The 27,148-nt window shown below is 37.9% G+C and overlaps 2 protein-coding genes across 8 annotated transcripts; both read right to left on the bottom strand.

Annotated features, from left to right (window-relative positions):
- Positions 1-2,594: 2,594 nt before the first annotated feature.
- LOC110688047 (dormancy-associated protein homolog 4-like) lies at positions 2,595-5,065 on the bottom strand. Of its 2 annotated transcripts, none has more exons than XM_021864723.1 (3): positions 4,558-5,065; positions 3,912-4,008; positions 2,595-3,122 (listed from the first exon to the last, which is right to left on the bottom strand). In XM_021864723.1, the coding sequence occupies exons 1-3, from the start codon at positions 4,847-4,849 to the stop codon at positions 3,095-3,097; spliced, it is 417 nt and encodes a 138-aa protein (XP_021720415.1). In that variant the 5' UTR covers positions 4,850-5,065; the 3' UTR covers positions 2,595-3,094. The 2 variants fall into 2 exon arrangements, with proteins under 2 accessions (XP_021720415.1, XP_021720414.1); XM_021864722.1 differs by having other exon boundaries at positions 3,912-4,011; positions 4,558-5,059.
- Positions 5,066-10,715: 5,650 nt separating this feature from the next.
- On the bottom strand, positions 10,716-15,775 carry LOC110688045 (dnaJ homolog subfamily B member 7-like). 6 transcript variants are annotated; one of them, XM_021864721.1, is made up of 7 exons: positions 15,330-15,771; positions 15,044-15,137; positions 14,210-14,283; positions 12,789-12,845; positions 11,829-12,068; positions 11,596-11,636; positions 10,716-11,165 (listed from the first exon to the last, which is right to left on the bottom strand). In XM_021864721.1, coding segments are annotated over exons 1-7 (615 nt in total). In that variant the 5' UTR covers positions 15,438-15,771; the 3' UTR covers positions 10,716-11,164. The 6 variants fall into 6 exon arrangements, 5 of the variants coding, with proteins under 5 accessions (XP_021720413.1, XP_021720411.1, XP_021720408.1 ...); XM_021864720.1 differs by having other exon boundaries at positions 11,043-11,161; positions 15,330-15,770; XM_021864719.1 differs by lacking the exon at positions 11,596-11,636 and having other exon boundaries at positions 15,330-15,764.
- Positions 15,776-27,148: the final 11,373 nt, after the last annotated feature.

The raw sequence follows: 27,148 nt of genomic DNA, 5'->3' as shown, positions 1-27,148 counted from the left end.
CATGGGCAAAATAACAAATGCCCATGGGCATTTTCACTTTTGCTCACCATTGCAAGACTACTTCTACCAAAATGCCCATGAGCATTTTATTTTGCCCACCATTGTAAGTGCTCTAAGGATTGCCAATCAGCTAAAATACAAGTAACCCTGACAAAAGTAACCTCTGACAGAGTAACCCCTTCGACCAAGTAACCCCAGACCTAGGAACCCCTAAATGGACCATCAATTCCATCGCTAAAGCAGCCACCAAACCACCAATTCCAACCACCACAACAATCAAACATCTCCCCACGACCAGTCGCCCGCCTCCAACCACAAACACGACCAGTTCAGCCACTATAATTCACCAAATCGCCACCAGTTGCTCGGATTTGCTTGAATATAGGGGGTTTTGCCTCACAATTGCATTTTTTTCAATAATTACCAACAAAATTGTGAAAATTAAAAATTGAAAGAATTGAAGAAGATGAAAGTGCAAAGGAAAGAGGTAAGAGAGAGAAAGCTTGAATGGTGAAAGATTTTTTTGAAAAAAAAAATAATTAAATAAAATTGTGGCTTGGATGAGGACCAAGAACAGAAATGTTCACTTGGAGAAGAAGAAAAGAGGAGAGAGAAGATTGGTGTGTGTGGCCAGCCACATATGAAAGTTTGTGTATGAAGTATATGGACTTGTGTGAGGTATTGGATCGTAAGGGATGGAGGAGGAAGATTTTTGTGGACGATTACACGGAATAATCATTTTTGGTTCATGTAACTGACCCCATCTATGGGATTAAGGCTTTGATTGATTGATATAAGGATTGGCTAAAACAATTTTCATAATTAGGGGTGTTCAAAAATCGGTTCGGGCTGAAAAAATGACTCGGACCAGACCAGACCGGACCGAATTAACCGGTGTAGTTTATGGGTCTAGAAATTTATGTCTTCGGTCCGATCCAGTCCAAAACCCCATAAAAACTGGTCTTGGACCGGACCAAATTTTTCCTTAAATTTATGCATAAAATCTTAGATAATGGTTAAAATTATTCTTAATAACCTTTGAAAACTTTAATTATATGAGCTTTTTAGTACTTAACATACAAAAAAAAGACGCTAAAGTAGAGTTTTTCCTATACTTTTTTTCGAGTTTTTCATAATATAATTAAAAATTTAGTATTTTTTAAATAAAATTCTAAAATCGACCCAAAGCAATCCGGTCCGGTTTTCGGTTCTTGAAATTAAAAAATTCGGTCACGGTCCGGTCCAACCTTGGACCGATGACAGCCCTATTCATAACCATCAACCTTTTTCAGTAAGCCTTAGGGTTTGGGCCTAGCCCACTTATTTTCATTTCAATGAGGCAAATTGGGCTGATTTGGGCTTAACACACTTATTTTCAATTTTTGAATTAGTTTTATTTCACATCCTGCTTTATTTCTAAATCAAATTCCAATTTTTTTTTTTTCAAATCGGGTCAAAATATGAACGTCTAGTTGTGACCCTTTCGTAATTCATGTCTACCTATTATATCGATTTAATTAAAGCCCAGTCAACAACTTGATCGTTTGAGATAAGGCATCTAGTAACTAGATTATCTTATTTCTTCATGAAAAATTAAAAAAGTAACTAAGATTATCTTCAACTTGACAACATGGATGTGACACTTTTGAGCTAATCATAAACTCTTCCAGCAAAAAAAATCTTCAAACATGTAACCATTTAGCAAGAAATCCAAATTTATTCAATAAACCTTGAAAAACCCCGCTTGGTTGTCAAAATTTCAACGTAATACTTGAACAAGTGATTTGCGTTTCATAATTGGCTAGAAGAGGATCAATGTAAAACTAGAGTTATGATATCTCCTATGGTTTCCCAAAAAAAAAAAAAAAGATATCTCTTATTTTTATTTTATTTTTGACAATGAGAACTTCATAAAGAAAGAACAAATTACAACCTAAGAGCTACAATACTAAAAACAACCAAACGCCTAGCTAAACACACACACCAAAAGAAAAACCTTGTGTAATGTAGTTGAGCGATACACCCAAACAAACCCACATACGGGGAATGCCACTTACCAGTATATAAAACCCGAAGTGAATGAATAAACCATAGAAGCCTTGCAACATACCAAATACCACTGGACAACACAAAGGTTTTTACAAAAACCTTAAACCTTTTCCTGGACCAATATCTCCTATCTTTGTTTAAAAGAATAGTTTTGATTATATAAAGACGAACAAAACAACAGGTATAAATAACCAAATATAATTCCAATCAAATTTGATATAATTTAGATAGTTGTGCTTATTACTCGTGGTGTATTGATTTGTGCGCTCTGGTTGTGAGTTTTGTGACGAATTCACATGTTCTGTCATAAAAGGGATGTGATTTAGACATGTTTTTAATGAGTTGTCGTTAAATGGTTAATTTTTGTACAGATAGATAATTTCCACAACAATTCACACCTTTATAGTTTATACGTCATCTTATATTCTTTAAGTACATTGTGTTGTTGGAAAGAATTTCTGAAAATCAAGTTGTAAAATCTTAATATCTACCAAGAACAAACTTTTTTTTGACAGGATGATAAAATAAAAGGAGTTGAGATAAAATTGTGAAAATAAGTGGGCTTCCATTAGAATTGAAGAAAGGTGCAGAAGATGTTACAACATTTTTACAATACCTAAAGCTAAGGAAATAAAGAGACAAATATGTACAAAACTACAAATTATAAATCTAAAACGGGGTCCATAAAATATATACATTGGCCCCCAAAGAAAAATTTACAAAAAGAAAAAAAAAATCCAAAAAAAAAAGGGGCACATTTCTTCTTTTCCTATCAGAAGCCCAAAAGCCAAATGGTTGAAAAAACCCTAAAGTGTCAACCATCTTTTTATTGACCCTTGTATTAGTAGGGAAACTCCATCTTTTTATGAAGATTAAACTTCATACTGCATTAGTACCCCAGTTAATTGTATCGTAGTATTATACGCACCATATATAAAGTGATTATATATCGTACGTATATTAAACTATATAATACTTCTTATAGAAGGGATGTCCAACCAGCAAAAAAGAAAAATGTCACTCTGCAGGGTCTAGGCCATTGTTGTTAACGGTCCAAAGCACTTATCATGATCCTGTACCACATCATCACAATATAATTTATTAATTTATGAAAGAAAATGTTCAAAATACATACTCCGTACTTGGTAATACCATTATACGTACCAATTTTATTACGAGTAATTAGCAGTGCATATATTCATATGTTTAGTATAGCTTTGTTCTTTCTGTAATTCTAAGCACTCCACATTTTTATGTCGGTATGATGATTTATTATCTCTTATCTTCACCTTATAATTACACTTTAGAAACTTAGTCTATATCTTTCATTTTGCTACGACATATTAGATAGTTACACCGGTCACTTCAATACCTTATTAGTATCAAATCGCGTAAAAATAAATTAGAGTTTAATTTCATACTAGATCAAACCATGTATTATCGTTTCCATCTACTCCATATTTATTAAGAAACATCGATCTTTAATCGTTTACTCCAACATACAGTACTAACAAATAAGAAACCTAAGCTACACCTATCGCCTACTAGCTATAAGTATTTTATTGTAACATACATATGTATTGTTTGGTTTGTTTGGTACATATAAATAAAATTATCATGTTTGCGTCATGTCACGAGATTAGATCCGAGATGTAGACTAACCTAATCCATTCTTCTAATTAACTCATTAATTATTTATAACAAATACGTATGCATATCAATATTTTTTTCATTACGAAATTTAATAAGAGGGGACATAAGTCTAGATTACTAACGAATATATCAAACAAGCAAATAAATAAATTAATTATAGTGAGTAAAACAAAAAAAAAACAAAGATGTAAAAGAGATAGAGATCGAACCAGTCATAAACAGGGCTAGTCGGCTCAGCATGTTCCGACGGTTCAAACGTCGGTTTTTTCCTCATCATCCGTCGCTTCATATCCGGACTCTTTCCCGCTGCTGTGGTATACATGCAACACATCATGCATGAATTATATATAGCTTCAATACATATATATAATTTTTACCACAGCCTAAAATTAATATTCCTTTTTCAATATTTATGCTACAATTAAAATCAAATATTTAGGCAGTGAATGAAATAGTCAACACATTAAATATTTTCCAAAATAATTGTATATATATGATGTTTGTAAAAGTATTATTTTATTATTGTAATGAAAATTACATCGAACATGAATCATTATCCTGCTGAGATCGATCTACCTATACGTTTAATCGGACACGTTTATCGATTAATGAAGCATATTTGATTTCATAGAAAAAATTGTGTTGCATTGTAATAGGAGTACACTAAAATTAAAATAAATTCGTAATCTATTTTTGCTAAATAAGTTGTAAGAATTGTATTTGTTAGTTTTAAAAATTAATTAATGTAGATATCTTACAATTTTTTATTAAATAATAAATAAATTTTAAATAAATAAAAGAGTAAAACAATAAATAATAATAAAAACAATAAATGTAGGAAGAGTGAGGACTTACGTGAAAAAGGGGAGGAGGGACCACTAGAGGTAGAAGAAGGAGAAGAAGCAGCAAATCCAGGTTCAACCGTGAGACTCTTGGTACGAAGGATGGTAATGCTACGAGAAACGGGAACCGTCTGATCATGATCATCGCGACGATCATGATCTTGATAACGAGTAGTATTAGTAACAATCGGATGATCGGGTGATCGTGCGGCTGATAATGATTTATACTTCCGGAGTTTACCTAAACCCTTATCGGGTGCAGGTCCGGCTAATGTTTCATCCCATAGTCTATCTAGGAATCCCATCTTATTTTAATAGCGCGATTTTAAGAGGAATAATTTATTTTCTCTAAGAAAAGTTACAAAATGTAGGGAGAGTTTGGGACAAATTAAATTTGGGGGGATGTTTGGTTATTAATTTTGGAGTGAGAAATTTTTAGAAAAGTGTTAGAATGAAGAGTGAGAAAGGGGTTTTATAGAAGGATAAAGGGTATTGAGGGGGGTAGTGGATAAGATTTAGTTGGATAAAGAAACTCCTATTTGTAAGGAATAATAAAGAATCAAGAGCCATCTAAATATTTAGGTAAGTATGATGTGGAGAGGTAATATAATCTTTTTTTTGTGTGATTCATTCTAGTCCAATTATTAGTATGACACCTAGATGAGTTTTATTTTATGGTAAATATATGATATCTTCTTTTGACTAGTTATGTAATAGCGTGTTATCTTTACTATGTGACAGCGTGTTATCTTTACCTAAAATTAATACTCGATGGATTTTATATGGGGTTTAAAATATTTGACATGAGTCATTCTTGTAAATTGTTTAAGATAAATTAGCTCAAATGTACATTTTAATAAAGAAAAAATCATTCTTGTAAATCGTTTAAGATAAGTTATCTTATATTCGCATTTTAATAATAAAAGAAAAATTAGTTTAGGTGTAACATTTTCACCTTTCATATGCATATTGTTGCATTGACTATAAAAAGACAAAATGCGATGTCACTGTATAATACGTAATATAAGAAAGAAGACTAAGAAACTATCTTAATAGCTTTTTAATTTAAAAAAAAAAAGTTAATTTTTGATTCATATTCATTTGCACAATATTAGTGTTTAGCCCTTTTTTAGACAAACATCAACCACAGTATTACAAATCTACAATTAACACTCACTCATATGATGTTTCAGGGGGAAAAAGAAAAAAAAAAGTGAGAATGTACAAACATATAAGTGTAACGTAAATTTTGGGGACAAAAGGAGGGCAATTCGTAAATAGTCATATTTTGTATTTCATTCAAACCAAGCATAATGACATGGTCAAAACTAACAAAATATCTTCATTGATCATAACATTCATAAGATTAAAAACTTTATTATATAATAAATCTTATATCAACATACGCATTTATATAATACCACGAATATTAACTAAATTGATCACATATATTATTTTAATTTAATTTCATTAATTAAATCACATACAGATATGAATTCCGAATTGATGAAATTAAAATTTTAAATGTTTGATGCATTCTACTCGTATTATTTTAAGATGGTAACACTATTGTACACTTTGTAGTACAAGTATTACGAGAACATAATATACTCCGTCTAATAATAATAGTAATAATAATAATAAGACAAGTATGATATTATCTTGTACAGTGGTGTTAAGTGAGTGACTAGGACAAATGAAAGGGAGCATAGCATAATGATAAAAACGAGCAAGTTGGAACTATTTTATTTTACGAAAAGTCATTAAGATGACACCTACCCCCATTTTTTAGGATAAGATCGAAATGAATTGGTTAGCTCCATTTCTTTACTGATTCATCTACGATCTTCCAATTGTAAATGTCGACATTTCTTATTTGGACCCACCAAATGCTTTAAGGTACGTACATACATACGGTGTACTCATTTCCTCATACATACTTTTTTATATAAGTACAAAACTTTCCCTATAAATTAAATTTCAAGTGTATAACAAAGAAAAATACAAATTATTAAAGAAATCGTATTGTGTTTTTTTTAAAGAGGATGAAAAGTACAATACAAATTTTATTACTCATCATAAATTTTATATATTTACTCTCTTATGAAGTACGGAGTATCTTATGATTCTAAGTATTCCATGACTCCATGTAAAATACTCATTAATTCGGTCTCCATGTTTCTAAAATTTTATATAAAATTGTCTTAATTAATTTGGATTTTTGCATTGATTAACACTATAGTACTATGTCTTATATTCAACTATTTTGAATTTTTGATGAAATGATAATGATAAGTTAATTTCTTTGTAGCGGCCGGACCAGTGCTTGCTCAACTCTCCCCGCTTACTCACACTCATGTTACAAATGCGTAGTAATACTCAATGCAAAAATGGAATTATACTTGATCAAGCCAAACTTAATACGTAGTTGTTAAAAAAAAAAAAAAAAAAAAAAGGAAAGGATTAGCCCTTCTCGCGAGGGGTGACTATTACTATACTCACTATTTAAAAGATACCGGTTATAGAATCAAACCAACAACAAGAGACAATTCATAATTTATCCTCCATATCTGCAAAATGAAACTCGTAAAATTTCTACTTCAATTCATAATTTCAAACAACCTCTCAACCATATCTTAAATTTCGAGTGCATGCAATGGAAGACCCTACCAACACCTAACTTGGTTAATAGCCGCCACCAAAATAGAAATGTAGTATCATTACATTAAGATATACTATCAAGTAGGTTGCATTTGTCAACTTTTGGAAAGACGAATTCCTGAACGCATCAACTCTTCAAAATAATTAACTTTTGTCTTTTGAGAAAGTTATGAATGTAGGGTTTCCTCTGTTGTATTGTATTTTCCATTATTGTAGTGTTAACGTTCATTTTATTTTGTTTTGCTTTATCTAGGTCGCTGATTTCTATATTTGTTTTTTTTTATTTTTTTTTTATTGTGTTTTAGAGTATGTATAACATTAATAACTATAATTATTTGTAGGCAATAATAAATATATAGTGACAATGATCGGTAAGGCAGTAAACATGTCTAGCTAAATTTAGAGATTATTAGATTTATTACCCTTACAACTAATAAGAATATATGATAGACATGCATGCATAACAATACTCATGATGTTGAATTAATATGTAAGTTTCATCAAAATGTTCATGGTTTAATTTAATGTAATTCAATCCTAAAAGTAAATTTCTACTCTGTAACATATTCTATTATCACTTAGAAATTATTGAAATAATAAAAATCACTTCAATTTGTATTTAATATTGATAGAGTATAAAACATATATCTGGGCCTCAACCATCAGCTTAAACTTTTGATTGAATTGGTCCTCTAACATAGTATTAGAGCATTCATGAGCCTCAACCATAAGTTTAACCTTTTGGTTGAATTGATCTTCTAACAAATATGATTGGCCATTTTTTTTTAATTACAAAATTATACATGAATTCATTATCATTACCATATTGTCTATCAAATTAGTCGCGATAGATATATCCATGGGCCAGCGAGTGGGGCTTGGGGTGGGTGAAGTGCTAATTAATCAGTTGAGCTCCTGTCACTTCCACGGAGGTCATCATCAGATAAATCTTAAATTCTTTGCTTGCAGTGCTCTTTATGTTGACTATTAAAGCTTATACTCCATAGTTGTTACTATGGAGTATCTTACTAAGGTTTCCACTAGGCTAAAGAGTCAAGGTTAAGAGCAGGCTAAGTATAATTTACTCAGACAGTGTTGCTTTCAACATTGACCTAATTTCACTGAAGTTGATTGTAAGATAAAGCAATGAAACTAACGATTATGAGAATATAATATCCATGATTATTGTTTGTTGGATTAAACACAACCAAAGAACATTGGGCCGAGTAGGACAAGCATGATATGCTATTTTACATGTTGGGCCATTGATTGTGCTAGGTCACATATTTTGAGAGGAGCCGTGATAATCCGCTACCCGATCCAACAATAACAAAGATTTTTATAAACTGAAAGCAATTTTGTTAAAACGATAACATTTGAATCAAACCCACAAAATCCCAGAAAACAAAATCCATATAAACTCAGATCAGGTATGCAACAATTGTATACAAATCAACAATAACAGAAAAAAAATAACAACTACAATATTCAAATCAACAATAGCTATCACCGACAAACAATTTGCGCCGTCATCTTCAACCCCAAATATCTAAATTCAACTTATCTACAAAAGCTTGCAAATTCAAGCGAAGGGAGATAGATCCGAGCTTTACGCTTAATTTCGCTTTACATGGGATCCCGCCTCTCCTCGAGATCTCCGCTTAGTTTTTCTTTGGTGGTTTCCGATGGTTGACTTATGGGTTTCATGAATTTGAGCTTAGTAATGATTTTATGGATTTGGAGTTTAGTAATGGTTCATGGTTTTCCGGTGGAATCCTTAAAACACCCCTACCTAGATGCTAGATGCTATATGTTCATAGTATCATATCAATATATCATTAAAATATACAAACAATTTATGTATCTGAAAATATGTACATCACCCATTCTAGGTCTCCTCTTGTACCTTAATACTCCGTTTTTGTTCCCTCAATTAGATTACTCGGTAGTAATTAAGTACAATTAAAATTGGGCCTGAACTTATCATCTATTTACTGTTTTACTATCAATGTAACGTCTACTTTAAGAAACAATTATTGGGCTCAAACCATGACCCTTTTATACCTATGGGCTCAAAATATGGTCCAATTTTCTTGAAAGTTGTTTCTACAGATATAATTTCATTTTAGATACCAAGTATTAAGACTTATTCAATGCCTATTGCAAGAAGCCGAGAATATCTCATAGGTCAATTCGGATCGGGTTAGTGGACTAGACTCTTTGGAAAAACTTAGTATTCGTACCATCATATATTTGTATTAGAATTATTAATGGTCGCAGGTTCCAAGTTCTGCTATACCCAAAGCATCTAATTAGAAATTTTTTTAGACATTCAGGTAATTTTTCAAGATACAGCTTACAGAAACTTTGGACAAAAATCTGGCGAGTGCCCAATTTGTGAAAATTAGAACGTGCTTAAAAACAATTCCAACTTGCCAATTAAAATAAAAAGGTGTATGAGTTGAAGTACAACTTGCAACCCCTTTATTAAAAAAACAAAGTACAAGTTGAGCAACTCTCAACAATTTGGAGACAGAATATATTGTTTGCCACACCAGTGATCATCAAGATCTTCATTACTTTATTCCATTTAACAGAACAAACATGTTATAGCACATTTTTTATACTACTACTAGTAGTAGTAAAAAAAGTTATAATTAGGTAACCTTGACTCTTACCTGAATAAGAACTAAAAAGTGAGAGATGATCATATGGATTATAGAGTACTCGATTATGACACCGTGTTGGCATGTAATTTGACACAAATTTCACAATTGTTAATATATTGAAACTGACACCGTGTTGGCATGTAATTTGACACAAATTTCACAATTGTTAATATATTGAAACTCAATTATTCAAAAAACTAACGATATACTGATACATTACGGAATACTCCGTAACATTTAATTTTGTTCATGGTTAAAGATACTAATATGAGTAGAACTTAATATAATATTGTTATACGTCTCATCAGATTTACGTTGAAATTAGAAAGTGACTTCATAAAAAGGGCAAAGAGAGGAAAAAAAGGTGACAAATATAGAAAGTGACAAAGGAGCATAAATAACACAAGGGGCCTTCATTCACGTGCTGTAGGACCAATTTCTCATTCGGTCACTTCCAACAGAAAAAAAAAAGGCTCAAATCTTTACATTCCATGTTTCTTTGCATTTAAATGATAAAGTTGTTTATTAAGTCAAGGTGGTTGCAAGCTTGCAATTATTGATTTTCATGATATTTTTGGCTCTTTCATGAGTGTTTTAGTAATCAATCTAATCATAATACTTGTTGCACTTTCTAAACTTAGCTTGTCACTCTCATTACAACAAGTAATACTCTCCCGTCCAATTTAGTTGCCAAGAGAGAATATATTATCCTCGAGACTGGTCTTGCTGTTTATAGCTCAACTGCTATATCGAAATGGAGTTTCAAACGAAATTTTAAGCATCGCAACTTATGAATCACCACTTGATAGTTGATATTAGGATAGAACATTAATAAGTAGGCTTTTTGAAGCATTGGAATAGCACTATTTGCTCGTGATTCATATTTAGTTATGTAATAGATTCTAGTACAGGAATAACAACGTCGCATAATGAGATGTTGGTAATGGCTTAAATAAGTAACTCTCCTTACCACTCTAAATCACATGATGACATACAAAACATAAGAATGCCAAAATTTTGGACCCTTTTTTCCATGAAATGGTATCAAAACCTCTATAGACACATCTCTTGATGCCAATTTCCTAAACTGAAATTCACCAGTAATTTGAATCAAGTGGAAATGCCGGAGTAATCATTTGAAGAAACATCATGGCCAGGTGCAATCTTTTGTTTCCTACCATATCGTCTTCTACTATTATCACGATTGCTGCTACAATTACTACCACCGCCTCCTTGAGTTCTTGCGATTGTTCCCTTTATCCTTCTCGAGTCTCCCCTGCAATCCATCTGTCTTCACGAAACCATCCATAAAAACACAAGAGAGGATTAAAATTAAGCTAAATGTCACAAAGTAACAGTTAAAACCTTAAAACCCAAGATTATCAAGGTAAGAAAACATGTGTAATACTAATACCATCTATTGACATAAATGGAGTGGATGACTATGAGCTAACTAGAAGTCAGCACTCCTCACTTTGCATAATATTGGGTCTATACACATAGATGTGTTTAACGAACATCTACCTAGAAGACGGGCTAATTGCCCAAGAATTAGGCAACATGAGGCAAAATGTCGATAGTCCCTTAACTAACTCACCCAAATTTAACTACACTTTGCTCCTTGGAATTGTCTAGGACATTTTGCCTCTGGTTAGTTGCCTAAATTGTAAGTCACTTGGAAATTTTCAATTACCTAGTTCCTCTATAAGTATTTTACTCACCAGAATGAAGTAATGATTTTCCAGGTATCATCCAATCCATCCTGAAACAAAAACAGCTCTCCGAACAATCAAGTTGAACCGTTCAAAACCCCAAAAGAAAAAATAAAAAAGTTCAGTCATTTCACTACCCAAAATAATATCGACTCTAATCAATGACCTTAGGGGCTCTAGTATATCATACTAAGAAGGGTAACCACTCGAAGAAGGAAATATTTTGTGATGCTTGTACTTACCCCTAAACAGAAACTCTCAAAGTTGATATCATTGAAGGATGAAGATGCGTCTGTTCTATTCATTCCTACTGAATTCCTCTTGTTATTGATGCATGAACCTTCAATAGAACTGCCATACGAAGATGAGCCAGAAGAGTTCATCCCCTGAGATGAGGTTGAAGCGAATGCATCACAACTGTCCCTCTGAAACATATCTTCAAATAACTCCTGTAATTGTTCAAAGCTTTCTTCGCCATTTTCCTGTCAATTTCATAACCAAAAAGAATCACTTCTCCTACATAAATTGCTGTTTGTCATTAAGAAAAAATTATTAAAAGTGCATATTGGAGAATTTAATTTCATAGTTTCTCAAAGGCATCAACAAACATTGATGTTCAACATTATGCAGCCACCATTTAGGAATGAAATCCATAGAGACTAGCCCTACACAGCAAGTTGTCTGATAAAAGCGGCATCAGTTGTCAGAGCAGCTTCAAGTGTAGACATTGCAGTATGCGTCACTAATATTACTGGACCACAAAACTGAAACATCTATTACAGTAGTGAACTTACTAGATGTCAGTCCTTGTTAAAGGGGACACCGAATCTTTAATGGAGGCCGGCCTAGATACTACTTGCCTATTATGACCCAAATCAGAAAATAACTCCAGATGTGAACAAGAAACTGAGATGTGTATCTTATCCACAACCACAAAAGTAGTAAAGGAGAAAAAAAAGGCGCAAATTAATTATTAACCAGAACAAAACATATTATCAGGTGTTGAACCCACTGAGAGCCAGGGAGGGGGGGGGGGGGGGAGTGGCTGAATGCATATAAGCAAATATTTATGATATAAATGTGAATACAGTGGAGCATATAATTCTATGACCAAAAAGCTGGCAGTGACAAAGTAAAAAAATGGCAATGATTAAACTTAACGAATGTTTTGTAATGGAAAACGATTAGACTCAGAAACTCACACAGGGTTTGTGTTCGCTCATCATGGTTACCATCTCATTCAGAAAGTCGCCCATTCCCTGCAATTAAGCCAATGTCAAGACTCAGGAGCTCATCTAAAAACATGAAAGACTCATATCATGCAGGTGTTCAATCATAGCTTAATTAGATCCCTAAAAAGTTATATGAGGTTATGGCGGATTTGTGGCACTTGATTAACTTGTCATAAGATCATATCATTACAACGACATAATAAAGGTTGCATGTAGGATCACCCTAAGGCTAGCCCTAGAGACCTACAAGCACTACTCAGTAGACATGAAGGGGTTAGTAGTGAGTGATAAATGCATTCCTTAAATTTACAAGGACACGCTCTTGCTCACTCATCTAATTAAGGAACGACGTTAATGCACAAAACATCAACCATTTGGTAAGGTCCATGACCATTCAAGTTCCAGCCCATCTTCGACATTCTGGACATCATAAAGTCAGAAATGAACTATATACAAACAGAGAGAAACAGAGAACAAACAGAAAAAAGAATGCAGGGTCAAATATCCCCTTATTTTGGGAAAGCTGGTGGCCGCGCCCATCACATCAAGGTGACAAGATTCGAACCTATGGCCCTCTGTACCCAAAACAGATGCGCTGACCAGACTGCGCTACACCTCGTTTCACCCTCCGAAGCATATAGATCTACCCGATGGATCAAGACTCGAACCAAACTTGCTCATCCTTTTTGGACCCTTCGCCCGCTTAGGTGGACATCTGAGAAGGTATACTACCTTACGTAGCAGGACGCGAGGCAAGGCAGTCCACAACTGATAGTTCTTAAAACAATTGAGTGACACAATCACAAAGTATAGAAATCAATTTACTCCCTCTTCTCAAACCCCATCTCAACCTATATTCAACTTTTTGAGCTTAAATTATATAAATTTAATAATTGTTTAAATGACTAACATGTTCACCATGAACCATAATATACAATTTATACAGTTTATATCATTATATGTAAAGTGCAGGAGATCATAAAGCAAGACCAGCTGGTTCCGCAATATGGTATTAAGTAACTAACAGTTAGGTGAACTCTGGCTGAGGATCTCCCTTCCCGACCCTGACTTAAAGCTCGGAATTTGCCATATATAGCAATTATTGAGAAAAATCTTCAATAGGTACCATGAGCTTATTAATTCAATAATTCCCAACACATACTAGTGTTCTGCAAACGACACAAATTTAGATACCGGGGTCTAATCTTCCCAAATTTGGGCTACAACACAAGTGAACGATGTAATAATGTGACATTCATAGCTAATTGGCATCAATCATGAAACTTAATAAATCATTCCATATTTTCTTTCATCCACCAAATTATTAAACCATAATCCATACATAGAAACTAGAAAGCAAGAATAGCAATCAAGGACAAAAGAGGACTCACATTATTGTTTTCGTCATCATCATTGTCGTAAACTCCAACGTCATACAAAAACCTTTTAGTCTCATCGGATAGAACTGTTCCAAAGCACAAAAAAACACCCATAAAGTAAGCTCAAGCTGCATATTCCTGCCCCCAACATGTCCCTATTTTTTCAAGGTCCAGAAATTATTGCACGATCCAAAATCACCGTATCATATTGCTAATTTGGCTCCATATTATTGCCCCCAAAATTGTCCCTTGCTATATTTTTGAGGTCTAGAAATAATTACGTGATCCAAATCACCGTATAATTACTGATTTAAAATATGCATAATCGTAAACTATATTCTCAAACTATATCAAATAACGAACACAAGGGTACAATTCCATCTATAAATAAAAGGTGCACAAGGTAATTTTCCTACTCATACAATCCTAACACATACATGTACTATAGTTACACACTAGTGCACCTAACTTCAAATATATCACTCGTAACTTCGTAAGTCACATTTGATTTTAATGGTCAACATAAACTTCATAAAGATCAATCTACCAAACAAATAGCGATCTAAGTGAATTGATCGAAAGAATTCATATACGAAGTACCTAATATATGAAGTATTACTAGGATATTTACTACCGCGATTAATTTATTAAAAATAATCGAGTAACAGTGCAAATCATTAGTCACGGGTACAAGGTTGTATAGTTGTATTAATGAAACATTTGAGGTCACCAAATGAAAAACTATTTTTTTTTTTTTAATAAAAATAGCCGAATCACTAACCAACCCACCAACAAATATAATACTGTAATTTTTTTTAAAAGTTGGGAAATAAACAGTGAAATTACCAGAATAAGCCTCTTGAATAGCTTGAAATTTCTTATTCGCTTCTTCCACAAACTTTGAATTTCCGGACGCAGAACAACGATCCGGATGCCATCTCTACCAATATCAATCCACAAAACAAAATTAAAACCCGGGAATTTTATTAATTCAAATCAAGTTCCGCCAAAGTAATAATACTTCCCGAACTAACAAAAACATAATAAAACATCCCGCAATATCACAAGATGAGCTACCGTATTACCCGCCAAACCCGTAGACAAAAGGTAGAAAATAAGACATCAATCTAACCTTAGCAAGCTTCTTGTAAGCATTTTTGAGGTCAGTTGGCGAGCATTCCTTCTCTAAACCAAGTATCTTATAAAAATCAACGCTATTTCTTTCTCCTCCATCTGCCATTGTTAAGATTTTTTTTTTTTTTTTATTGTGACTAATAAATTGTACTAGCAGAATTTATATATTGTCGACAAATTGGATTGAATTTGGCCAAATAATATAAAAAAAAGGCCAAATAATAAAAATAGAATAATTAAGTTGGAAAATGTCGGAAGTAACTACATATTTTTTGGGCACGGAAGTTTAGGGAAGAGAGAGGAGAGAGAAAGAAGGAGAAGATGATCTCCTTCTCTAAACTTGCTGAAACACAAGAACACTCCAGAAACCGCCACTTTATATACTTTTTAAATTCTCAAAATTAAAATTAAAATAAAAAAATTATGATAAGAAAAATGTTGGGTTTTTTATTTATTTTTTAAATTACCTCTTTTTTTAAGGAAGAATGAAGGGTTGGGATTGAAAGATGAGAGGAGATATTTTAATTTTTATGGTGGGATTTCTTTGTTAAATTGCAAGTTGAGATTTTTCTTTGTGTATAAAAAAATGTAATAATTAATTAGGGGTATATCCAGAAGGTTCTGTTTCAACTGTTTTGGGTGAGCTAATGGTGGTCCTAAATTAACTTTGGAAAACTTTTAATTTCCCATTTACGTTTCTGTTGCTTTCCCTAAAATACAAAAAACGTTTCTATTGCTATTTTTAGTTGGTAGGTCCAACTTATTAGTATAAATAATCTTTGCAAATGTAAATTGCTAAGATTTCTCATATGTATATGATCTTATGAAAATCATACATATGAAATACGTGTACATTAGGTACTTTTTTAAACCACAATTGAGTATCTAAAAGATATTAGAATGAAACACGTAAAAATACTAATGGCGAGATTATTATTACACGTAAAAATACTAATAATCTTTGCATTATGTAAATTGCTAAGATTTCTCTTATGATCTTATGAAAATCATACATATGAAGTAAGTGTGCATAGGTAACTTTTTTTAACCCACAATTGAGTATCTAAATGATATTAGAATGAAACATGTAAAAATACTAATGGCGTGTGTAATGTAATTTTAGAATAAAACACCAATCATACATTTTGAGCTAAAGTTCGCAGTATGTTTACTTTTTTTTTAAGTAAGGAGCAGGATCATTTTGGAATATAACACTTCTCACAGATAATTTGAGTCGAACTTCATGAAGATTTAGAGACTATAAGGAGTGGAAGTTTGTAAAACATTTTCTATGGAGGAAAAAAATTAATAATCATTGGCTATTTTTCTTTAATATTAATTCATATATTACTCCGTCTGTAAAAGTGATTGAATGAATTATAAACATGTTTATCGATTTTGTACTTTCACAAAAAATCTTTAATCAATCAAACCGATACACTAATGTGACAAATAATTAATCAAGGAAAACACTTTGTAATATGATATTTGTATGTATATCACTACTATTTCAATTAATCAATCAAAGTGTCCATGAGAAAATTATCAACACGTATCGACACGTTCTTTTTGGAAAAGAAAAAAAAAACACAAATAGGGATACGGTGGTTATATAAAAGCCTTAAAATCCAAATAAAGCATGGGATATGGGCCTTGAACTTATAACCAAAAGTAGTGATCTGAGTTTTTGGGTGCTATAAAACAATATCAACCTTCAAAACTTTGATATTTTTGTGACAATATTCAAATATATACCTTTCATTTGTGGTCCAATAATATACAGTTCGTATATATAAATAGTATGGAACTTTAATTTACTTGTATATATATAGATTAATATAGTCCACGTGATTTTCAGCAACACATCATAGCTATCATACAAAGGAAGGTGCTCGAAAAATATACCCTTCCACTCTAAGATCTTAATCTTAGGGTGATCCCAAATCTAATGGTTGCTAAGTGAACACACATACAAGAAAGATGGACCTTATATGTAAATCCGGGGTTAGAAGAATATATGGACTAAAGTTCGGGATTTATGGTAATCTTTGAAGGTTTGCAGCAACTATAAAGTTTAGATTTATTTATCCGTGAGATTGTTCTTATTACATGTCGAATTATGATAATTTTTGTAGTTAAATTATTAACGAGGTGTAATACTCTCCAATCAAAATACGTCACGGGTAATGTTGTAAGTATATCTGTGGGTGTGGTGTTTTTGTCTTACAAGCTGTACACAACAACCAAGCCCAAAATAAATTTTGTGTTGTTTGATGAGTACCACACTCTAAAGAATAAGATATTTCTAATTGTTGGTTTGTTAATTTAGCATTGAGTATTAGATGTAATTGTATAATCTCGGTTTCTAGTAATGAGATAGTGAGAACAAGTCACTTTAAAAGTTCTAAGGCACCTACTCGCAAGCTGAGGGAAAGAAGAGCCTTTTTTCCTGTTAAATACAGCAAGATGCATAATCCACCATTATCCTATCTTAAAAGCAAGTTGTTGAGTGAAGGAAATTTGCTTGGTGAAGGATCAACCTCAAGGCAAGGCTCTAGAAGACGAAGCTCATCCTCATTAGATAACCATTGTCAAATTATCCATGGTATGAATTTAAGATGTTATGTGTAGGGGGAGTGTATGTAAGGAAGGATGTTCTAGTATGAGCATTGATCAAAGCTCAGTTGGCCAAGTGGTAGTTGTAGTGTCATATATGTCATATATGAGAAAATTAAAATCTTTGATCTTTAAATAAGTTACAAGTTGTAATTAATTAAGTAATAATACTCCTAAGAAGGTACTGATATAGTTGTAATCAACTCATAAAGTAGATATTTAGAGCTATTTAGCAACAGCTTGCACAAATTGACCTTAAAAAATTCCTTTTATTATTTTGATTATCAATGGAATTTACCAAATTGACCTTGTGAGGATAAAATGGTCTTGAATAACGGCTGAGTTTGAGGATCAAGTGGATGAAGAAGCTGACAGCAGTATACTTTGGTTGTAAGGGGTTGTATCCAATTTTTGAGTCAGATTTTGTTTGCGACATCTTGTAAGTTTAGATCAACCTAATTAGATTTGACATGTCCTTTTGATTGAAATACTTGTACTCTTCTCCAACTGTCGATTGTAAGATTAACCCACTTGCTAAAAACGTCTTTACATATTGATTACATACTCCATCATTTTCATAGAGGTATGGGGTAATAGTTTAGGGATGGATAAATAGTTTCTCTTTGTTTGAATTTTGAAGTTAGTACTCCGTATTCATTTTAGACATTTTAAAAAAGTTATTTTTGTTGGGGTGTTCATCTCAAGTCCCACATGAAAAGATTAAGGAAGTGAAAAGCTCCTTATAAATGAGCGGCACACTCCATTAGTATGAGACTTTTTGGGAAGATGTCCAAAAACAAACCCGTGCGGGTTAGGTCCTAAGCGGATAATATTATACTAATGTGGAGTGGAGCGTGCATGCGGCCCAGCAAGGTGGGTGACCAGGGCCCGATAAATGGTATCAAAGTCGGACGGTTCGGTCCCGGGTAGGTGGCTACCGTGGAGTATGTGGGGTGTTCCTCGTGTGTCCTTGAAGTTTGGTTATATGTGCCCTATAACTCGTGTGTTTAAGTTGTGCTCTATGTGTCGGAAGTCCTCTTGATGGTGTTCAAGCTGGTGGGACCAGGGGTTGTCCTGTAACCGGTGGGGCTACCCTTGTAACTCGTGGTTGGAACGGGTGGACATGGTCTGATGGTTTGCGAACCATGGTAGCTTATGGTGTAATCAGGCGGCGGGTTCTGATGGTGTATCAGCGGTACTGAAAAAGGGGCGAGTAACAGATCAAAGTTTATTGTTCGAAGGAAGGCCATGAGTGGTGATGTTGTCCTTGATTTGAGGGAAGGATTGTTGGGAATTTCATCCCAAGTCCCACAAGGAAGAAATAGCAAGGTAAGGAGCTATATACATTGTGTATATAGCGAATGCTCAATACACTAGTGCAAGGTCTTTTGGGAAGGAGTCCAAAAATAAAATTGTGCGTGCTTGGCCTAAAGCAAACAATATTGTACTAGTGTGTGTATGAGTATGCATCGGCGGCCCGACAAGTTTATTTTAAAATGCTAGATTTACAGAGTATTACACTCTTACCATTTTAATATATGAAACAAAATCTTGTTTTCACCCAACTCAATAACTGTTGTTTCGGGGTTTTTGATGTGTCCTGCGGGAGAGTTACAATTCCAAGAATGCCCTTCGACCGCCTGTACCTGCAAAACCATGAAGACTCCGGTTGGGTGGAGCTCCGCCTCCGACGATCAAGTTAGTGATGTACGGGAGGAAGAAAGTGCGTAAAAGAGTAATTACTTCTCGCGTAATGGGAGAATTCCGCAATTAAGATTGCTCGGTTTTGGTGTGAGTGTATTTATGATTGTATTGAATGCCCTTTTGAATCCCCTATTAATGAGGATTCTCCCACTATTTATAGTGGGGAGCATTGGTTCCCATTTAGGGTTCCTAGGACACGTGTCAGCAGGGGATTGGAGCCCTGCTGACCAACGGCAAGGTGCCACGTGTCGCTCAGCCATTGGGCCACGTGGCTGGGGTAATTTTACCCCAAACATTTGCCCCTCTCAGGTGCTGACGTGGCAAGGTGCCACGTGGCACCTGAGAAGTGAGCTGGCGATTTTTTTTTTTTTTTTGAAGCCCCTTCAAATTCTAACTGAAGAGGGAAAAGCAGAAGGGGAAGAGTCGCGCCCCTTCACCTTCCGGGACAACCCCTATAAATAGGGGAGGAAGCACACGAGAGCTCATTTACAAACTTCGTGAATTTTCTTGAATTTTGAGAGCATCCGGCATTTGAGAGCATCCGGTACTTGAAATTCAGAGCACACGGAGACTTGATAGTTTTAAGAGCAGCCGGTTTTCAGACCGCCTGTGCAATAGCATGCAAGAAAAAGTTTTTCGAGAGGGTACCTCAGAGAACCCAGCCGGTATTCAAACCGTCTGTGTCTTCGCAAGCATCCCCAAGAAATTTCTTGAGGTTTTCAACACTCTGCTCTAGGTACCGTCTCTATTCCTTCTCGCTTTTCCATGTATTTCCGTTTGCGTCTTTTGCTTGCATTTTTGTTTACAAGTCCCATAGGTAGATGGACCCTTTATACCCATACCCGGACCATAGTTGTGAACTCAGCCGGTCAATTAGTACGGCTGAGTCTAGAACTGGATCTGCCGCCTCTGATCTTTGGAATTTCCCCTTTTCAACGCCTGTATCGACCGACTCTGTGTCTGTGCAGGACACCATGGCTAGAATTAGGGGGACAGCTATGGACCCCAATTACAGAGGCGGAGACTCAAACGAGTTATTGCCTGAAAATCAAGGCCTAGACGGGGAGGTTAGAGAACCATCCGGCGGTACCCCCTCCACCCCAAGCGATAGCATTCTAGGCTCCTACAACGAGGAGACCTCTCCGGCTGAGGAGGCTGAGCAGCCAGAAGCTGCCAATGATGCTCCCAACTCCCCATCCGGCTCTGATGACGGTCGGGTTGAAAGCAGTAGCTCCAGCTACTTAACCGTGTCAGAAGATAGCGAGGAGGCGGAGAGGCCTTCGTGGCAAAGCCAAAACGACCCTCTCATGATCGCCGTCTCCTTGAATGACCGCGCCCTCATGCGGTCTTCTCTACAAGACTTTATCACTAGGCGGCCGCTTGGTGAAGGATACAAGATGACCGTGCCGGGGGAGTTCGGGACGGTTGTATGGGAAGATGACCAACCTAACGCTAACGGTTGGTTTGGATGCTACGAGGCGGCTTTCCTAGCCGGTGTCCGCTTCCCCCTTCACAACACAATCAGGGCCATACTTAGGGGGTATGGCCTAGGCGTTTGGCAACTCACCCCGAATTCTTGGGTGAATAAATTAGGGTACATCGCCGCCTGCGAAATGCAGGGTCTCAACCCCGGCTGGGAGGCGTTTGCCCATATGCACTATCTGAGCCGGAGCCCAGGTAGCTGGAGGGCCCGGTACACCTTGACAACTCACCCCCAATACATGATGACCTTGGACAAGCCGTCTAAATGGTCGGACTGGAAGAACCGATTCTACCTGGTCAAGGCCCCGTCTGAGGAGGAAAACAAGGAGTACCGGACCTACAACCGGAAACCAGAGCTTATGGGGCAGAAGTGTCGGCTGCCCCCAGTTCCTGATAATGATAGGAGGGCCATTCTGGACTCCGGATTTTTTGAGTTGACCTCTACCTCTCTCTCAACCGGAGAGATAATAAGGGTACCCAAGAACTGGGTGCCCAAACACGAATTTTTCAAGGACGAGTGCTTCTTGTCCGCCTGTGGGCTTAGCAGAATGTTTAAGACTAAAGGTTACGAACCCTAGCCGGTTAATTCGATGCCGGCTGACCTTTTTCTCTTGATTGTAATACAAGATTCATATTTCTAACCGGGTGTGTTTTCGTTTTGCAGAAGAAGCTAAGAAGATGCTACCCACCGCCAAGACACCCGCAAAAAAGGCTTCAGATATCCGAAAGGAGAATCTGGAGAAGAAACTTGCCGCTCAGGCGGCTAAAAAGGTTAGCCCGCCTGACCTTCTCTATATGTTGGCTTTGATGTTGTTTTAGCTAGTTATTCATCTAACCGTTTGTGGTCTTGTTTCAGGATGGGGGTGTTATTCCCCGCTCTTTGCAGAAACAGATCCGGCAAAGGCCGTCTGTTGAAGAGCCTGCACTCAAGGTGCAGAAAACCACTTCTACCGCCCGGCCTACAACCGGCGGTAAATCAATAAAGACCCCAGGCGGGTCAAACTCTGAACCGGCCTTGAAAGGGGTCGTTCCAATAAGGACCGCACCCGGTCCATCTTCTGCTGGAGGCCAAACGGCTTCCCAAAAAGGTACAAACTCCTTCAACCTCACGTTGCTCGACCTACCCATGCGGGTAAAGTCATACTCCTCGTCGCAGCCGGGGGATTCTCCGATCATCCGGCTGTCCGTAGGTGGAGCATACGCGGCATTCTCACCGTCTGTTTCTGGCGCAGATAACTCACCACGCTGGCCGGACGCTGCTCAATACGCCCGGGCCATGCTGAAAGCCGTCCCTCGGGGCGAGAAGGAGGCGATTCCTGGAATCAATACCTTCAATGCCGACCGGGTGATGGTCGACCTGGCCGATGTAAGTCATTGAGTACCCACCCGGCATTTAATTTGTAACATACCCATCCGGTCTTTCAACTAATACCGGTTGTGTTGTTGTTGCAGGCACTGCTTCGCGTGGAGGGGCTTAAGAAGGCCTACATCCGCAAGCAGGAAGAGGTAAGAAGAGCCAAACGTTATGCGGATGACGCACATAGCGTTGCTCACTATTCCATGATTGTGCATGACTTAAAAACTAAAGCTATAATCATGCAACAGGCGGATCAGGTCAAGTCCCTCCAACGGGCCCTCTCAGAGTCCAAGCTCAAAATCGACAACCTCCAGGCGGCCCTGGATAACGCTGAAGATGAGCTAAAAAAGCATGAAGAGCCCCTCAAGCGGCTCGACCAGGCGAAGAAGAGCAGCAAACGACTGCAATTAGAGAATGACCGCCTGGTCAAGGAGGCTGCAGATGCTCAGCGCAATTTCCAGGCCACCCTAGAAGCTGATCAGAGCCGGCTCATTGAGGAGAATGAGCAGGACTGCCAAAACAGAATGAAGAGGGCGTTCTCCATCATCCACCCGGGTGCAGACTACAACGTCTGGGAGCTCGCCTACAAATACGCAGACCTGGCCATTCTGGCTGAAGAGGAGTGCCAGCCGGGGCCCGAACCGTATGAGCAATGGGTGGACGCCGAGTTCCAACGAATGCAGGCGGAAGCGGCTGCTTTGAAGGCGACAGTCGAGGATGAGGTTGCTCCCGGCTCCGTCCCCAACACCGACCCATCTCATCCGGAAGGGAGCCAGGCTCAGGGCGACCGGGTAACAGTGCAGCTAGAGTAGCAACGACCTCCCGGCCTGCGCGCCGTGCATTATCTTGTGATAGCGCCGGAAGGGTCGGATTACTCTGCTGTTGTTTTTTATTTTGAGTATTGATATTTTCACCGGCTGTGCCGGTTTATTCTATAAAAAGTTTTAACATTTTCACCGGCTGTGCCGGTTTATTCTGTAAACAGTTTTAACATTTTCACCGGCTGGGCCGGTTATTTCTGCTACAATTCTATTACAATTCTACCGGATCATCCGGCTTTGAATGAGTTTGTTTCTTTCTTTTGTTGTTTTGGATGTCTTGAATGTCGCATCTTTCTAGCTTTGATAATTTTTGCGAGGATAGCCAAGAAAACCCAGCCGGCATCACCGCCGTCTGTGTCTTCGCAAGCTAGGCAAAGAAATTTGTGAGGGTAGGCAAAGAAATTTGCGAGGGTAGACAAGAGAACCCAGCCGGTATCACTGCCGTCTGGGTCTTCGCAAGCAATTCTATTTTTTTGCCTTGTGTAAACCATGGTGGTAGCAACCATGAGTATTGGTCTTTTTCAAAAGGCAAGCCATGAATGTTTTTCCGCATGCTTTTTGAATGAATGTGTTTCCGCATGACTTGTTGGGGTTAGGTTAGGTAATTGCCCCTGGATAGGGGGCTGGCATAGACAAAATGCTGCCAGGCGGCTATCCATATGCTATAGCGCAAATGCTAACGACTTTAGCTAAGTGCTAAGTGCCAACCGTTTTTACCGACTTGCCGGCTGGAGTTTTCGGGAAGACCTTTTCAAATGATTTAGGGTGCCAATTTGCCGGTTGGGCTTTTGCAAGGACACCCTTCATAGGTTATTGGCCTAACCCAAATTTTTGAGGCCCGCCTTCTCTTAGACGATTAGGCGGCATGTTAAGTACCGGCTGTCTGTTTTGAGATCAGCCTTAAATGGTACTTGATCCAAAGAGGGGGCCGGTTGCATGTTTGGGAATGCTAACCCGCAATTCTTTGGTGCCATGGATCATTCAGGCGGATAGGACCGCCTGATTTTTGATCACTAGAACAATTTTCCACCCAAATGGGAGATGTTCTCTTCGATGAATTCACCCGAATGGGCGTCACCGGCTGGTTCATTAGATTTCCGGGCCCGCTTGTGTTGGGCACAAGACAGGGCGTATGGGAAATAAGTAAAGGGGGCCGCTTGTGTTAAGCACAAGACATGGCGCATGTAAGCACTATATGTAGTAAATATTTCTCATTAATTATACAGAAACATTCAAAAACTATACAATTTTCTAGTAGTAGTACTTTTTGAGATTATCTACATTCCAAGTTCTAGGCAGCTTTCTACCGTCTGGGGTTTCCAGGCGGTATGTGCCGTCTCGTACTTCTTCAAATATCCGGTAGGGTCCCTCCCAATTTGGGGTTAATTTGCCTTGTTCATTGGCCCTACCGGTTGCTTCCATTTTGCGAAGCACAAAATCTCCTACTTTCAGGGGCCGCTTATGAACCCGCTTGTTGTAGGCTCTTTCCATTCTCAGGCGGTAGATCTCATGACGTAAGGCTGCGTTGCCCCTTCGCTCTGGAAGAGCATCTAGTGCAAGCCGCATGGCTTCCCAGTTGGTCGCCTCATCATATAGCATGATGCGAAGCGTTGGCTCATAATGTTCAATGGGGAGCACCGCCTCAGTGCCGTATGTCATGAGAAATGGGGTTTCACCGGTTGCCCCTTTTTCAGTGGTCCTGATGGCCCAAAGGACATGAGGTAGTTCCTCTGCCCATAGTCCACCGGCTCTTTCCACCTTCTTTTTTATACCGTCTGAGATCAACTTATTGAAGGCCTCAACTTGCCCGTTTGCCTGGGGACGGCCAACGGATGCAAAACAATGGGAGATTCCTTGATCTCCCAACCAGCTCTTGAGGACAGGCGTTTCGAATTGAGGTCCATTATCAAAGACCATAGACATTGGAACCCCAAACCGGGTGATGACATTTCTCCAAATGAAGGAGATCACGTCTTTTGTTTTTATGCCTTTGACCGCCTCTGCTTCAACCCATTTGGTGAAGTAATCTACTGCCACCAAAATATATCGGCGACCGCCTGTGGCAGGTGCATACGGACCTAAAATATCCATGCCCCATTTTGCAAACGGAACCGGGCTACGGATGGCTGTCAAGTCAGTTGCCGGTCGATGTATCAGCCGGGCAAACTTTTGCCATTTATCACACCGCTTCACCAAATCCATGGCGTCTGCCTCAAGAGTGGGCCAAAAGTAACCCTGCCGTCTGGTTCTTCTTGCCAAGGACTTGCTGCCTATGTGTGAGGCACAAAAACCCGCATGCAGATCCTCTAGAACCTATCTTCCCCTTTCAGGGGTTACACACTTTAGAAACGGCTGTAGATAACCCTTCCGGAGAAGTTCTCCATGATGCATAACAAAGCTCAGAGCACGTTTCTTGAGCGCCACTGCTTCGGAAGGGTCATCCGGTATGGTACCGTCTGCCAAGTAATCCCGGATGGGGTCCATCCAGGTGGCACTTCTGTCCAGGATACCTATGGGGTCATGATCAATGCTTCTTTTCTCAATGACTTCCCAAAAAACCGTTCTAGGTGCATCACAGGAGGCGGATGATGCCAATTTGGAAAGGGCATCCGCCTAATTATTCTCGGACCGGGGCACCTGACTTAGATGAAATTCATCAAGTGACACAACCTCTTCTCTGACCGCCTGCAGATATTTGATCATATCCGGATGGGTGGCCTCGTAGTCACCATTGTACTGGCTAACAATCAATTGAGAGTCTGAGCAGGCGCTGATTTTTGCTGTCCCTGCTGCCTTACACATGCGTATACCGGCTAGCAGGGCTTCATACTCCGCCTCATTATTAGAGGCTTGGAACCGGAACCGTAGTGCATATTCAAACTTATCCCCTTCCGGAGAATGACTTATGACACCTGCACCACAGCCGTTCACCGTAGAACTACTGTCTACGAATAACTTCCAAACCCGATCAGGATTTTTCGGTTGCACCGGCCTAGTCATCTCGACAATGAAGTTGGCAAACGCCTGACCTTTCACTGCCTGCCTGGGTTCAAAAGTTATTTCGAGGCTCTGTATTTCAACGGCCCACTCGATCATTCTGCCGGATGACTCGATGGTAGTCATTGGGCGTTTGAGCGGCTGGTCTGTATATACAATCACCGGGTGAGCCAAAAAGTAGGGATTCAACCGTTTGACTGCGACGAACAGGGCCAACCCAAATTTTTCTATCATGGGGTACTGGAGTTCAGCATTCTTAAGAACATGGCTGATGAAATACACCGGGAGCTGATTACCGTCTCTCTCAGCGAGGAGAACGGCACTAAGGGCATGATTAGAGACGGCTAGATACATATAGAGGACCTCCCGGGGCAGGGGGCTCACTAACCTTAGCAACGAATGCAAGTGTTGCTTTAGCTTCTGGAATGCCATTTTCTCCTCTTCTCCCCACTCAAATCTGGACCTCTTCCGGATGGCCTGGAAGAAATAGAGGCACTTGTCACCTGACCGGCTGAGAAATCTTCCCAACGCCGCCAGGCAACTGGTCAATTTCTGGGCTTCCTTTACAGTGCGGGGAGAGCGCATGTCAATGACCGCCTGTACTTTTTCCGGATTAGCCTCTATGCCCCTTCGATCGATCAAGAATCCGAGAAACTTCCCAAACTCAACACCAAATACACACTTCTTTGGGTTAAGCATGACCCGGTGCCGCCTGAGTGTGGTGAATGTTTCTCGGAGGTCCAGTAGGTGATCCGTCTGAAGCTTGGATTTGACTATCATGTCATCAATGTACGCCTCTACATTCCTGCCAATCTGATTGACGAAGACGGTGTTTATCAT

This window comes from Chenopodium quinoa, unplaced genomic scaffold (genome assembly GCF_001683475.1).
Source record: "Chenopodium quinoa cultivar QQ74 unplaced genomic scaffold, ASM168347v1, whole genome shotgun sequence".
Taxonomy (NCBI): Eukaryota; Viridiplantae; Streptophyta; class Magnoliopsida; order Caryophyllales; family Amaranthaceae; genus Chenopodium; species Chenopodium quinoa.
The sequence above is the reverse complement of the archived record's forward strand: the minus strand, read 5'-3'. Positions and strand labels throughout refer to the sequence as shown.

Coding starts and splice junctions, on each gene's coding strand:
- LOC110688047 (XM_021864722.1), bottom strand. CDS start 4,849: ATGGGATTCCTAGATAGACTATGGGATGAAACATTAGCCGGACCTGCA. Junction 4,012..4,557: donor TCCCTCCTCCCCTTTTTCAC/GTAAGTCCTCAC, acceptor TGTATACCACAG/CAGCGGGAAAGAGTCCGGAT. Junction 3,123..3,911: donor ACTAGCCCTGTTTATGACTG/GTTCGATCTCTA, acceptor GATGTGGTACAG/GATCATGATAAGTGCTTTGG.
- LOC110688045 (XM_021864716.1), bottom strand. CDS start 15,437: ATGGCAGATGGAGGAGAAAGAAATAGCGTTGATTTTTATAAGATACTT. Junction 14,284..15,043: donor TATTCAAGAGGCTTATTCTG/GTAATTTCACTG, acceptor GCTTTGGAACAG/TTCTATCCGATGAGACTAAA. Junction 12,846..14,209: donor ATGATGACGAAAACAATAAT/GTGAGTCCTCTT, acceptor GCTTAATTGCAG/GGAATGGGCGACTTTCTGAA.